This window comes from Lepisma saccharinum, chromosome 7 (assembly GCF_977018435.1).
Source record: "Lepisma saccharinum chromosome 7, izLepSacc3.1, whole genome shotgun sequence".
NCBI classification, from domain to species: domain Eukaryota; kingdom Metazoa; phylum Arthropoda; class Insecta; order Zygentoma; family Lepismatidae; genus Lepisma; species Lepisma saccharinum.
The window spans coordinates 39,505,403-39,518,835 of record NC_139235.1 but is presented as its reverse complement, the minus strand read 5'-3'; the positions used below and the strand labels follow the sequence as shown (position 1 = coordinate 39,518,835).

The following is a 13,433-nucleotide window of genomic DNA, read 5'->3' as shown; positions in this document are numbered from 1 at the left end:
GACCTACCATCTCCATCGCTGCAGTGCTTGCAGACCTACCATCTCCATCGCTGCAGTGCTTGCAGACCTACCATCTCCATCGCTGCAGTGCTTGCAGACCTACCATCTCCATCGCTGCAGTGCTTGCAGACCTACCATCTCCATCGCTGCAGTGCTTGCAGACCTACCATCTCCATCGCTGCAGTGCTTGCAGACCTACCATCTCCATCGCTGCAGTGCTTGCAGCCCTACCATCTCCATCGCTGCAGTGCTTGTAGCCCTACCATCTCCATCGATGCAGTGCTTGCAGGACTGTCTTCTCCACCGCTTCAATGTAGGCAGCCTTACCATCCCCACTGCTGCAGTGTAGGCAGCCCTACCATCCCCACTGATGCAGTGCTTGCACACTACCCTACGATCTCCATTGCTGCAGTGCTTGATGCAGTGCTTGCAGCCCTACCATCTCCTTCGCTACAGAGCTTGCAGCCCTACCATCTTCTATGTCTTCTCCATCGGTGCAGTACAGGCATCACTGTCTTCTCCATCGGTGCAGTACAGGCATCACTGTCTTCTCCATCGGTGCAGTACAGGCATCACTGTCTTCTCCATCGCTGCAGTGCCTGCAGCACTACCATCTTCTCTCTCTTCTCCATTGCACTACTGTCTATATTGCTGCTATGCTTGCAGCACTACTGTCTATATTGCTGCTATGCTTGCAACACTACTGTCTATATTGCTGCTATGCTTGCAGCACTACTGTCTATATTGCTGCTATGCTTGCAGCACTACTGTCTATATTGCTGCTATGCTTGCAGCACTACTGTCTATATTGCTGCTATGCTTGCAGCACTACTGTCTGTATTGCTGCTATGCTTGCAGCACTACTGTCTGTATTGCTGCTATACTTGCAGCACTACTGTCTGTATTGCTGCTATACTTGCAGCACTACTGTCTGTATTGCTGCTATACTTGCAGCACTACTGTCTGTATTGCTGCTATACTTGCAGCACTACTGTATGTATTGCTGCTATACTTGCAGCACTACTGTATGTATTGCTGCTATGCTTGCAGCACTACTGTCTGCTTGCAGCACTACTGTGTATATTGGTGCTATGCTTGCAGCACTACTGTCTGCTTGCAGCACTACTATCTATATTGCTGCCACATTTGCAGCACTACTATCTATATTGCTGCCACATTTGCAGCACTACTATCTATATTGCTGCCACATTTGCAGCACTGCTATCTATATTGCTGCCACATTTGCAGCACTGCTATCTATATTGCTGCCACATTTGCAGCACTGCTATCTATATTGCTGCCACATTTGCAGCACTGCTATCTATATTGCTGCCACATTTGCAGCACTGCTATCTATATTGCTGCCACATTTGCAGCACTGCTATCTATATTGCTGCCACATTTGCAGCACTGCTATCTATATTGCTGCCACATTTGCAGCATTACTATCTATGTTGCTGTCATGCTTGCAGCACTACTATCTATGTTGCTGTCATGCTTTTCAGCACTACTATCTATGTTGCTGCCATGCTTGCAGCACTACTATCTATGTTGCTGTCATGCTTGCAGCACTACTATCTATGTTGCTGTCATGCTTTTCAGCACTACTATCTATGTTGCTGCCATGCTTGCAGCACTACTATCTAAGTTGCTGCCATGCTTGCAGCACTACTATGTTGCTGCAGCATGGCTGGTATTGGTGCAGCATTACTACCCTATCATTGCCACCGTTAAAACGATACTTCTATTGCCATATTCATAATTTTTTTATTATACATAACTAATTTTGTACCTTTCCATTTTGGGGAGACTTGACTTTTGCTGCTGATCACAATTAGTGAATCATTCACCTTTTCCATTTCAACAATCCATATATTTTCATGCTGACAGTATTTCCTGGTGGTTGTATTTGTAGTTGTATCTTTCCATCATATAAGTATGTAGTTATTGTTAGAAGTTGTCCTTAATGATTTATTTACCTGTGAAAACAGTAATGGCATTTTCGAAAGGCTTATAACGAAGTATTTGGACATGTTTATGTTGCTTTCCTTTTGTACATATTTTAAATAAATTTTATCTTCATTCATAGGATTGCTTCATCCTGGATACTGTGACGTCTGGACTCTATGTTTGGATTGGAAAACAATGCACTAAGGATGAGAAGGTTGCAGCAATGAAGACTGCTCAAAAGTTCATTGATACGAAGAACTACCCAGAATGGACTACAGTAAGTTCACTTAACTTGGAAAGAAAAGATCAAATTTTTCATTTCTAATTGTTCCCTGTAGTCTCCAAACAGCTATGATTCATATTATTTTAGAATTAGAACTATTGCCAACATCTGTGGCCGAGTGGTTAACATAGCACAGCATGATGCCCGAGGTCCAGGGTTCAAATCCCAGACTGGACATGGAACATAAGACGGTAAATATATTGCCATGGCAGTGTTCTGCAGAATTACTTTGAAGCTATTTTTACTTCAAATTATTCCCTAAACATAAATTCTATTGTCTTTTTCAGATCCAAAGAATAGTTGAAGATGGTGAACCCTCAACATTCAAGCAATACTTCAAGGGCTGGAGGGAAGCACAAGACCAGATTGCCTTAGGCAGGGTTTACACCATGGAACAGATTGCAGGTGAGTGGATGTCTTGAATGACTATAATATTACATTATACTACAGTGTTTCAAAATTATTACTGGGATTTCCATAGCATATAATTTGCAAGCCTGAAATGACATAATAAAACTGCCAACATAATATAACTTGGAAAATTTTATTTGGCAGTGCTGTCTGGCAGATTATGCTGCCATACTACAACATGGCGACCATTCAAGAGAAAGCAATATAAGATTTTCAAATAATGTATCACAAAGCAGTGTCCTTACAGAACTCTGTACAGGAAAGATCCACCTTCTGATAAAATTACCTGACATTACAAAAAGCGATTTTAAGAGACTGGTAGCATCCAGCACCATAAAGAAACATAAATTGAAAGTACTTAGCAGAACTACTTCTGCTCCGTGAAGTTGAAGTTATTTAACATTTTTCAATGTTGATTCTACACATAATGCAATGTAAAACTTTCTTGAGTTAATCTTTCATCGTTTCATGGTCTGCTTACATGCGATTGCACCCCCTTAGTAGGGAGAAACAAAAATTCAGATACTCTAGAATCATCCTTATTCTTGCATGGAACTAAATCTTGATGTTGACAGTCACATACCAATAAAAATAATGAATTTTAGGGTACTATACAGCTTGCCACATGATAGCCAATGGGTGTGCCGGCTCAGAGAGGCACTGAGAGAGATGGGCCAATGATGTTACCTGAATTCTAGTTGTGGCTCTACTGCACAAGCGACCCTTGTTTTTTACTCTTTCGGCGTAAAAGAAAATTATGTTCATCAGTAGTACTTAATTCATGCTTTGAATTGGCACTGTGCATTTTTCACTTAGAAGTTCCTGTTTGTGAAATAACAAAAACTTTCTTACATTACTTACGTTAGCTGCTTTCCTGTATCGAAATCCATGTTGCAAACACACAGTATTGCCAGGTCGAAATTTGGTTTTCAATGTGGATTTGTATGCAAATTTCCACTAGGGTTCAATGTTCTTCATTTCATGTTTTCATCCGTAATTATGATTTTCCTTTAATTTTTGGATATTGAAGTTTCTATTTTTTAATAACTGTAAATTATTTTCGTTAATACAAATTGTTTTTCTTCAATTTCTTTGGGAAATATATGTTTTTTGTTTATTTTATTGTTAAAGGTATAGTATTTTTTTACATGTGTCTGTAGACATGTATGTATGTAGCTGAATTGTTTAGAAATACATATATAAGGTCCCCTGCAATAATACCAAAGATGGATTTATCGTAAAGTTTATTTAGCAGTTGTGTAATGTGTGCAGGTTCACTAAGATATTCTGAATGTTCTTCGAGCTGTCATTATATGATACATAAAAAGGAATGAACTTACTTTCCAGATTCTTCTGTTGTCCTTGTTCGACATAATGAAACTTCAAAGAAATACACATAGGCATGCTTAGACAATCAGCTTCACAATTTTGATGCAATGAAATTACATGGACACAAATTTTTAAAATTTCAGATTTCTTCATCTACCAGCTCTTTGAAATTGTTGCCATAGAGTTGTTAGTTGTTAAGTGCTTCTGAATTTAATTGTTATGGTTCTTATCTTGAAGTACATTGTTGCAGTCCAGGCATATCAAGGATGTCAGAAGTAAAAAGATCAATTTTTTGTTGTTCTGACAATATTTTCTGGTTGTAAGGTAAACTGCTGCAGAAATCTGTGTGACTATGTTGCACTATGCAAATGTAAAGAAATGTCACAATTGAACACAAATTCCCATTTCCTGATTTACTTTCTCACTTAAGATAATTCTGTTTTTTTCAATTGGGCAATATGTGCATGTGTTTGAAAGTAACAACTCTTTCTCATGTTACCTACGTGAAATTTAGAAGATTTCACACTTCTGCGTTGCACAATTTAATGGTTCAATCCTATTAATTTCGAAGATCCACTGTCTTCATTCACAAAAGGGTACGGCGTTTGAAGTGGAGATGGTACCGTGTCATGCGGAAGTGTGAAATCTTGTAAATTTCACGTAAGTAATTTTAAACCGCGTTTACCGCAACCATCATGAATATTTCTCATGTATTTGGGCATTAACATTTGCATGCAAAATTGTTGCAATACTCTACCCACATATACTAAATGAAGACAAAATTTCACTTCTCCTTAAGGACCAACCAGGGCTGATCCTTATGTACAGAGGTCAGCAGTAATGCATCAATCACTCAAAATGATTTTACTTAATTTTTCCAAACTATTGAAAAATAACTTTACCTATAATAATGAAATTTATTCCCTTCTTTTAATGTTACAGCAAGTGCACCAGAGGGAGACTTTGATGTTAGTTCTCTTCATGGAGACAAGTTACGCTCCTTGGCAAAGAGTGGTGGAAAAGCTTTTGGGTTTATGCCAGATGATGGCTCTGGATCTCTCGAGATATTCCGTGTGGAGAACTTCGAATTGAGCCCGGTTGATGAGGCCACCTATGGCAGGTTTTTTGGAGGAGATTCATATGTGATGAAGTATACATATGAAAAGGAAGGCCGTGAACATTATATAGTTTACTTTTGGCAGGTTAGAAACATTCTACTCGTGCATTTTTCTTATTTTGGGCATGTTCCAAAACTCTCAAGAGTTAAGATTGTGAAGTTCATTCTTGTACCATTGCAGATGATATACAAGCATGGATGCTTCAAAGTGCACTGTTGAAAAAAATACAATGTTCTGCAAATGTGATTAAAGTAAAGAATAACATTGCAATATAGATTATTTCTACCATAGGCGCTGGTTCTTGCTGAATGCCGTATGGAAGCTCTCCATGAAACATTGAAGCTTTCACCTAGAGCTTACAAACATATTGTGATGTGCGTATTACTCACAGCTAAATAAAGAGAAACTTTAAAAAGATCAAAGATCAATTACTTACATGTGTGAGTACGAAATGTCGATCAAAACAACGTTTCAGAGGTCATGACTGCCTTCTTCAGGTTAATGCGTATTCTTAGACACCTGACATGGTGTCACGTTAAGAAAGTGTTAGTTGAGGATACAGGTTAAAGGTTATGGTAAAAAAAAACAAAAAAAAACACACTTATGGAAACCGGGGTAGGAAAGGGCGAATATGAAACTCATTTTGTCAGAATCCCCTATCGGAAAGGTGTTTCCAAAAGAATTGAAAAAACAGTGAGAGAATATGGTGTAAAATGCGGGATGAAAGAACCTCGGAGCATTGAAAAACATTTCACAGGATATAAAGAAGGGGGAGGGGATAAGCATGATAACCCAGAAGGGCAAAAGGGAGTTTATAAGATTGGATGCGAATGCTGGAAAGAATACGTGGGACAGACGGAGAGAAGCATGTGCGTTATGTGGGGTGAACACGACAAGGATATAAAGGAGGGCATACCCAAAACAGGACTATCAGAGCACATATTAGTTAGTTGACGTAAGATCGCAACAAGGGAAGTTATCAGGAAAGTGAACAACAAATTGGATAGGAATGTCTATGAAACATCCTGTATATGCACAGATAATTGGAATAAACTTAAGAGACGATGGCAATTTGGAAGACTGATGGATTGCATTTTTCAAAAAAATGGGATAAAGCTGTAAGTAATAATGCAAAGATGGGTTTCCATGTTACATCCGAGGTCAAGAGGGCCGCCAAGGTCGAAATTGAGTTCACTTTGAACTGGTGACACCAGTTTCAAGGGGAAAAAACTATGGAGGAGCTTCCTTCTCAGTATTGAGCATACGCTGCACATTTGCTTCTCCCAAGCACTGGCCAGGTGGCTTCTAACAGCCGCTTAGGACGTTTCTTTTAAGTGTTTTTAAATTAGGAAACTTGCGGTTTTAGATATGAGTTTTATTAGTGTGAAGGTTTTTTACAGCTACAATGCGGTTTTTTTTCCATAAGTGTTTTTACCATAACCTTTAACCTGTATCCTCAACTAACACTTTCTTAACGTGACACCATGTCAGGTGTCTAAGAATACGCATTAACCTGAAGGAGGCAGTCATGACCTCTGAAACGTTGTTTTGATAGACCTTTCATACAAACACACGTAAGTAATTGATCTTTGATCTTTTTAACGTTTCTCTTTATCTAGAGCTTCCATGTGCAAGTGCATACATATGTACATATGTTGCAAGGTCATAAAAATTTCAGCTGAGTGATACCACTTTGAACCAATACCGATACTGATACTCTTTTTTTATTTCCATGAATACCAATTTTTGAAAATTGTAAGAGTTAAAAATATTGATCAGTATTATTGTGTAAGTATTTCGCTCCAATTATATGCATTAATTTACCAGAGTTCCGAAATCAACAAACTAAGAAATGAATAGTAAAATGTTATGCAAACTGCAAGATCTACATTGAAGCTTAAAATACTGGTACAAGCTATTTTACCTCAGCTACCACAAAAACAAGTAGTAGTAATAGATAAGCAGGCATTGCAGCAAAAAACTGCTAATGCTCAACCTACTAACAGTGTCAAGCCTATTTTCCAAAACAATAAAGCTGCCTCTTGTTCTAATTTTTTAGCCATATATTTTCCTTTGCTTAAGTTATTATTTTTTACAGTAATTCTTTGACTACTTTTTTACAACTTGCACAAATTATATGACAGACTCAAAATTGGATAAATGGAAAATCAAAGGGCAATCACTCCTTATAAAATAATTATTAACTATAATTGTCAGGTTCTTATATGCAGAAATTCTTCATGTAGCTTTAAAGTATCGAAGAATTACATCAGGATACTACAATACTTGTTATGTAATCTCAAAATCCATTTTCCCCCCATAATACTAGTGCAATATAACTCAAAACTTCAAATTTGGCACAATTTCCAGGATAAGTAACTCTGCAAAAGTGTTGCACATTTTTATGGAACCTGTGAAATGCCAAAAAGCTGGAAAAGTATCAGCCAAAAGTATTTCAACCAAAACTTTTGGAAGCTCATACATTGGTTTTGTATTAGCTCAACCCTGTTAAAAATATTGATGTATGTGAGAAGTCCCTAGATTGAAAACTGTGCAAGGAAGGACTTTATTCATATGAAAGTAGAGGACTGTTTGAGCAATTACTGAATTATCATATGAGCACCAGCTTATCTTTATTAATACGGTCATTGATCATCGTCAGTATATAGGATCTCACCAGCAGGAAATTATTGTTACAAGAATGATAAGAATTTCTGAAATTACAATTATTTTCACGATAGTATTTGTTCACAAATTTTAAAATTACAATATGTTTAGAACAGTCAGATTTACACGACAGTTTCCTCAATAATGTTAGAATATTGCAAAAAGTATGTACGAGTTATTGACTTTCCTACAGAAACGACAATTTTCCTTAGTTAACATGTATACATAGTTTTCAAATTTATGTATTTCTCCTACTTTTGCGTCACTTTTCTGTAACTTTTGCTAATCATGACATCATCATCATAGTCCTTCACTGTTTCCTGCCTCTGGCTGGGTCGGCATAAAAGTCAAGCCTCTCCATTTTTTCCTGGTCTTCCACCACTCCCCTCTTTCCACGGTGTTCCAATCTTGTCCTCTTCTCTTAACACTCGCCGCTATCTGCTCTTTCCACCAACATCTTGGTCTCCCCCTTGACCTTATTTCCACTCTTTGTGCATTCTAAGCTCTTACTGGTAGTCTTTCTGCATCCATCCTCTTCATGTGTCCGAACCATCTCATCTGTGCCTTATCTATTCTGTCCTGAAGCTTCACTACACCCACTGTGTGTCGGATCTCCTCATTCCTTATTCTATCCCTTCTAGTCTTCCCCAATATAATCCTTAAAAAATTTATCTCCACTGCCTGTATCTATCTTTTGTCTCTCTCTGTCATTGTCCAAGTCTCTGTTCCTTACGTAATTATTGGCACATAGTATGGGTTTCATAGGTACATCCCTGTTGCATATTAATCTTCAAATGCTTTGATATAGTCCACCACCCATTTGTCCTCTTCTGTTTACCTCCTCATCTATTCTTCCACTTCTCTCAATCATGACAATGAGGATGAATGGTTTATTTAAATATTCTATTATCTATAGTCACTTTCTGCCACTTTCGGCTAATTGTGAGAACGAGGAAGAATGATGAATGATGGGCAGTGTGGGGAATGGAGGAGCAGGAGGATCCCATCCTCCCAACTTGGCATCTTTCCTAGTTTTTGTTTTGAGTCCATTTTAAGCATAGATAAGCTGATCGAGACTGGATCCGAACCACTTTGTGCCTCCACTGGGAATCGAACCTGGGGCCCTTTTGTAGTCAAAGGGCTTCAGGTACTTTCCATTCAAAATGCTGTCTTCATATCAGTCTATAAAAAATGAAATATTTATTCTCAAGAAAAATATGTTGATGTGAACATAAATACGTAATCCTACCAAATTTTATTTGTGTATAGTTGTAATAATTAATTTGGGTAACACCCTAATTGCAATATTCATATATCAAATTTGAATTGATATGCCACTTGCATAGGTATGGTATTCTCAAAAACTATAGTAAAAATAAGTAACCGAAGTAACACTGCTATCAACATTATTGAATGACTGGAATCATGATAATAAATACCAGTAGTAGGAGATTTTTTAATACCCATATGGTTGTTTCTTTTTATGCAGAAGTAGCACAAAAAGTAGCGAGTATCGAACAGGAGTAGCGTAGCGAGGCTACTTTTTTGGGAAATGTAGCTGTAGCGAGGCTACTTTTTTGGGAAATGTAGCTGTAGCGAGGCTACTTTTTTGGGAAATGTAGCTGTAGCGAGGCTACTTTTTTGGGAAATGTAGCTGTAGCGAGGCTACTTTTTTGGGAAATGTAGCTGTAGCGAGGCTACTTTTTTGGGAAATGTAGCTGTAGCGAGGCTACTTTTTTGGGAAATGTAGCTGTAGCGAGGCTACTTTTTTGGGAAATGTAGCTGTAGCGAGGCTACTTTTTTGGGAAATGTAGCTGTAGCGAGGCTACTTTTTTGGGAAATGTAGCTGTAGCGAGGCTACTTTTTTGGGAAATGTAGCTGTAGCGAGGCTACTTTTTGGTAAATGTAGCTGTAGCATTCTGATCACTGTCCGTGACTGTACATCCATAATAATTAGTATTTATTACACTTGGACAAATGATATAATAAATTGTAAGACTATAATAAAAATAATTAACCTAGGCATGTTTCCCCCTAGGGCAATAACAGCACCCAGGATGAGAAGGCAGCATCAGCCATTAATGCTGTGAAGCTTGATGATGAGGTAGGAGGTAAAGCCGTGCAGGTCAGGGTAACCCAGGGTAATGAACCACGACACTTCTTGAGGATTTTCAAAGGTATGTGATATACATAGTGATTATGTTTTTAAATCTTAGAGACTGGATGCAGCAATTTCACATCTGTTAACTTCATTAGTTTGAATTCTTTCTTCTGTCGAAATTATTTTTTCTTAATTTAAGGAATATAACATGTACATGCTTAAACAAGCTTATTTCAAACACATAAAATAGTTTCTTAAGATCTTAAATTTTAACTGTATTTGCAGTAGCGTAACTAACATGTTCTGCACCTCCCTGCAACTTAGTTGTGCGCCCCTATGTATTTTTTTTAAAAAAAATCTTTCTTTTCTAAAATATGAATTCACTTCTGCATTTCTATTAGGTATTTTCAAATATGAAAATACATAACATGTAATTTTAATTTATTTAAAAACTGGTATGGAAGGTTTTAAAAGACAAACTAAAAATTGTGTTACAATTACAAATGAAAATACACTGTTACTACAAAAATTATGATATTGATAAATGCCCATTACCAGTCCTCTGCGTTTTTTGATGGGAGCAAATTCTTGTGCTAAGTTTCTTCAAGTCCAGTTTTTGAGCATGATCGCTTTCAATGCTTAGCAGCGTTCTTCTTAAGATTTCAGTTGACACTACATTCTGAAATGAAACAATTTAGCTATAGTGCAAGATCTTGTTCATACTTCTCCCAGAAATTTGTAGCAGATTCCCCTACAACAATTACAAAAGAAACTTAACAGCAGCACAATTTCACCAAACCTTGCTAAATCGCGGGCGAAAACAATTCCAGCACATTTTCTTTGGCGACATAATTTAGGGCTTGAAGTATTCAGCTAATGAAGGTTTTCTTCTAACCTGGAAATTCACTTTCTACTTTTCTAGTGATGAACATTTTCTGTTTGCAGTTTGAGGGGCATAAATATATAATGTGTTGGATTGAAAATATATTTTAACGCCGAAAGGTAAACTTTTCTGAACTATCAGTCTTTCTTAATTTTTCATTATTACTGCCATGCTGCGGGGGTTGAGGAGGTGTTATTTACGCCACTGTGTATTTGTTTCGTCTATGCTAAAATTACAATATTTTTCTTGACTTATCTCTCATTTGCATTTGGTAATATTTTACAGGCAAGTTAATAATATTCATGGGTGGACATGCCAGTGGCTTCCGTAACATCCATGATCATGATACTTATGATGTTGATGGAACCAGAATGTTCCAAGTAAGTGGATAAATATATTCAATTTTTGTATATATTTAATATTTCTTTTCATAGTTACTTGCTTGCCATAGGCTGTGCAATATTAAAATGCCCGTATCATTCGACTGAAATTATTTTTGGAAATTTTAGAGAAAGCATGAACGATCACCTGGTTTTGTGTGGATTAAGTTTTGTATTTCCACATTCCAGTCTTTATTGATTGTCTGATTAATTGTAAAGGATCACTGCTTTCAATAACACAGGTTATGATGTTCATAGTGGAGATTGTATCACATCACTGGGACAAATAACAATGGCAATGCGGAAATGTGAAACTTTATTTACACAATACCTTAACTGTGCTTACCACACCAAACCATGAAATCACATGATTGTTTCCAAAATGGGGTTTTCTTTTATTTGAAATGTTAATGAAACAGGAGAATCATCAATATTGAGGATAATTAATTTTTTGAAGCCATGCTTTTTTTTAAAAAAAAAACTCTTATTGATAAATTATTAACTTAAGTTTGATATATATCAGAGTAAATGCACCTTTTACAATAATACCCCCAGATGAATATAGAGCACACAATCTCTGCTGATCATTACACACACACATTTCTTTATTATTCGTAGCAACTAGTCTATTTCAAAGAGTTAGGATAAGTTGTCTTTAAATGTTTTCCTAACTTGTCAAAATATCTTACTTGTTATAAGAATAAATAATACAAGTGATTAGTTTCCACTCACTAACATAATAAATCTAATCGTGTATATTCTTTATCCATAAAAAATTATAGGCTGGATTTTAAAGGGAATTCCTTTTCTTATTTTTCAACACTGACCATGGAAAAAATAACAACAGAGTTGATAATTATCTTTCACCAACAAGATTACATGGTTTTGATTTCCCTTTTTGAGCACACATTCCCATTTTTTAAATACATTTTCCTTTCTGGTCCCTTTATTGACTACTATCCATGACAAAAATATTGAGCCCTCGGTTCGCGTGCTTGTAAAATTGTACTCCGTGGGAGGAAAAAAGTCAAATATATCTCATTGGAAAGCTACAAGTGTCTGCTTTTAGACAAAAGCAAGACAGTGATTTTAGCTCTGTCTGTTTTCTATTCAGACAAAAATGTTTGTAAAAGTGTAGTTTTTTCGGGTGTTTTTTACGTAAGTCAAATTCAATTGTGTGTAGCTTCGTGTAAAACAGTCGTAAAAATATGATTTATTTTTGCGATTGAACCTTGTTTATGTGGAAACATCTGAGCCAAATATAATGGTACTATCATCTGTGGAACAGTCACAATTAATGATTAATTATGATGTTGCAATGTTGGTAATTGTCAGCCCAATGGTCATGAAATGCATATCAAAATGATGGCCGTGGAATAAAAATTAAAGTTTCGTATGTCATTCTTGTACACTGTGCGAATTGAAAACAACAGAGAGAATTGTTTTTCTTGGCAACCAGTTCCCGCGCAATTCACATCGTTGCTAAGTATGCATGTAGAGCGTTGCCAAGCATCGCCGCTCCACGTCCAAGCAGCTTTGACACTGGACATGAGCCGAAACAATGTGTTGCGCAAAGGAAAGCATTGTAGAGATGCCGAAATTTTCTTTTGCCACTTTTGTGTTTACATTTCTGCATTTCTGAATTATTGCCTGAACTCCCACATAGCCATAATAATTACGTGCATTCTATCCAGGTAATCGGTCTCTCACAAGTTTACGTGTTTGTTCGTACGCACTGTATTGAGTGATGGCGGTTCTGTGAAGTGATTTTTTTGTTGCGTGAAAATGGCAAGACGGTAATATCATAGTGGTGCAAAAGAAATTATAGTCAGTGCCAAGAGATATTTCGACCAGGGGAAACGAATAGACGCATCTAATGACATAAACCAAGGTGTCAAGTGCACGTCTGAGTGTTTGGGGGTTACGTCAGCACAGTGAAAAAAGTATGTAAAGAAAAAGAACAACAAAAATTTGCATCGACCCAATATTTTATTGGGAGAGTTTTTCCAAGGTGTGGTGAGAAGAAAGATACACGACTTTTATTTTAATTATCCAGTTCAACAGAATCCATTATGAACAGCATTTTCTACTTTTACCTTTCACTCATATTTATTGAAAATTCATTAATGTTTTTAGTCTTTTGTCTCTCTTAATTAAACCACAACTCCTTGCTTATTACAAGAGTTGCAGCTGTGAAACAGACCAAAATATAAAAGCAATATTTCAGGTGCATTAAATGCTGAAACCACCACCACTACTCGATACGATGATTAAGTGAATTTTATGAGATAAACACAATTTACATGCGTTT

The 13,433-nt window shown here is 36.8% G+C and overlaps 1 protein-coding gene across 2 annotated transcripts in view; it reads left to right on the top strand.

Moving 5' to 3' along the window:
* The window catches only part of Gel (Gelsolin), a 136,053-nt gene that overhangs the window by 91,098 nt on the left and 31,522 nt on the right, over nucleotides 1-13,433 (top strand). For both annotated transcript variants that reach the window (XM_083125180.1, XM_083125181.1), the window contains exons 9-13: nucleotides 2,090-2,227; nucleotides 2,521-2,638; nucleotides 4,916-5,175; nucleotides 9,797-9,935; nucleotides 11,028-11,122. In XM_083125180.1, coding sequence (XP_082981306.1) covers nucleotides 2,090-2,227; nucleotides 2,521-2,638; nucleotides 4,916-5,175; nucleotides 9,797-9,935; nucleotides 11,028-11,122 — 750 coding nt within the window. The remainder of the gene's footprint in view (nucleotides 1-2,089; nucleotides 2,228-2,520; nucleotides 2,639-4,915; nucleotides 5,176-9,796; nucleotides 9,936-11,027; nucleotides 11,123-13,433) is intronic.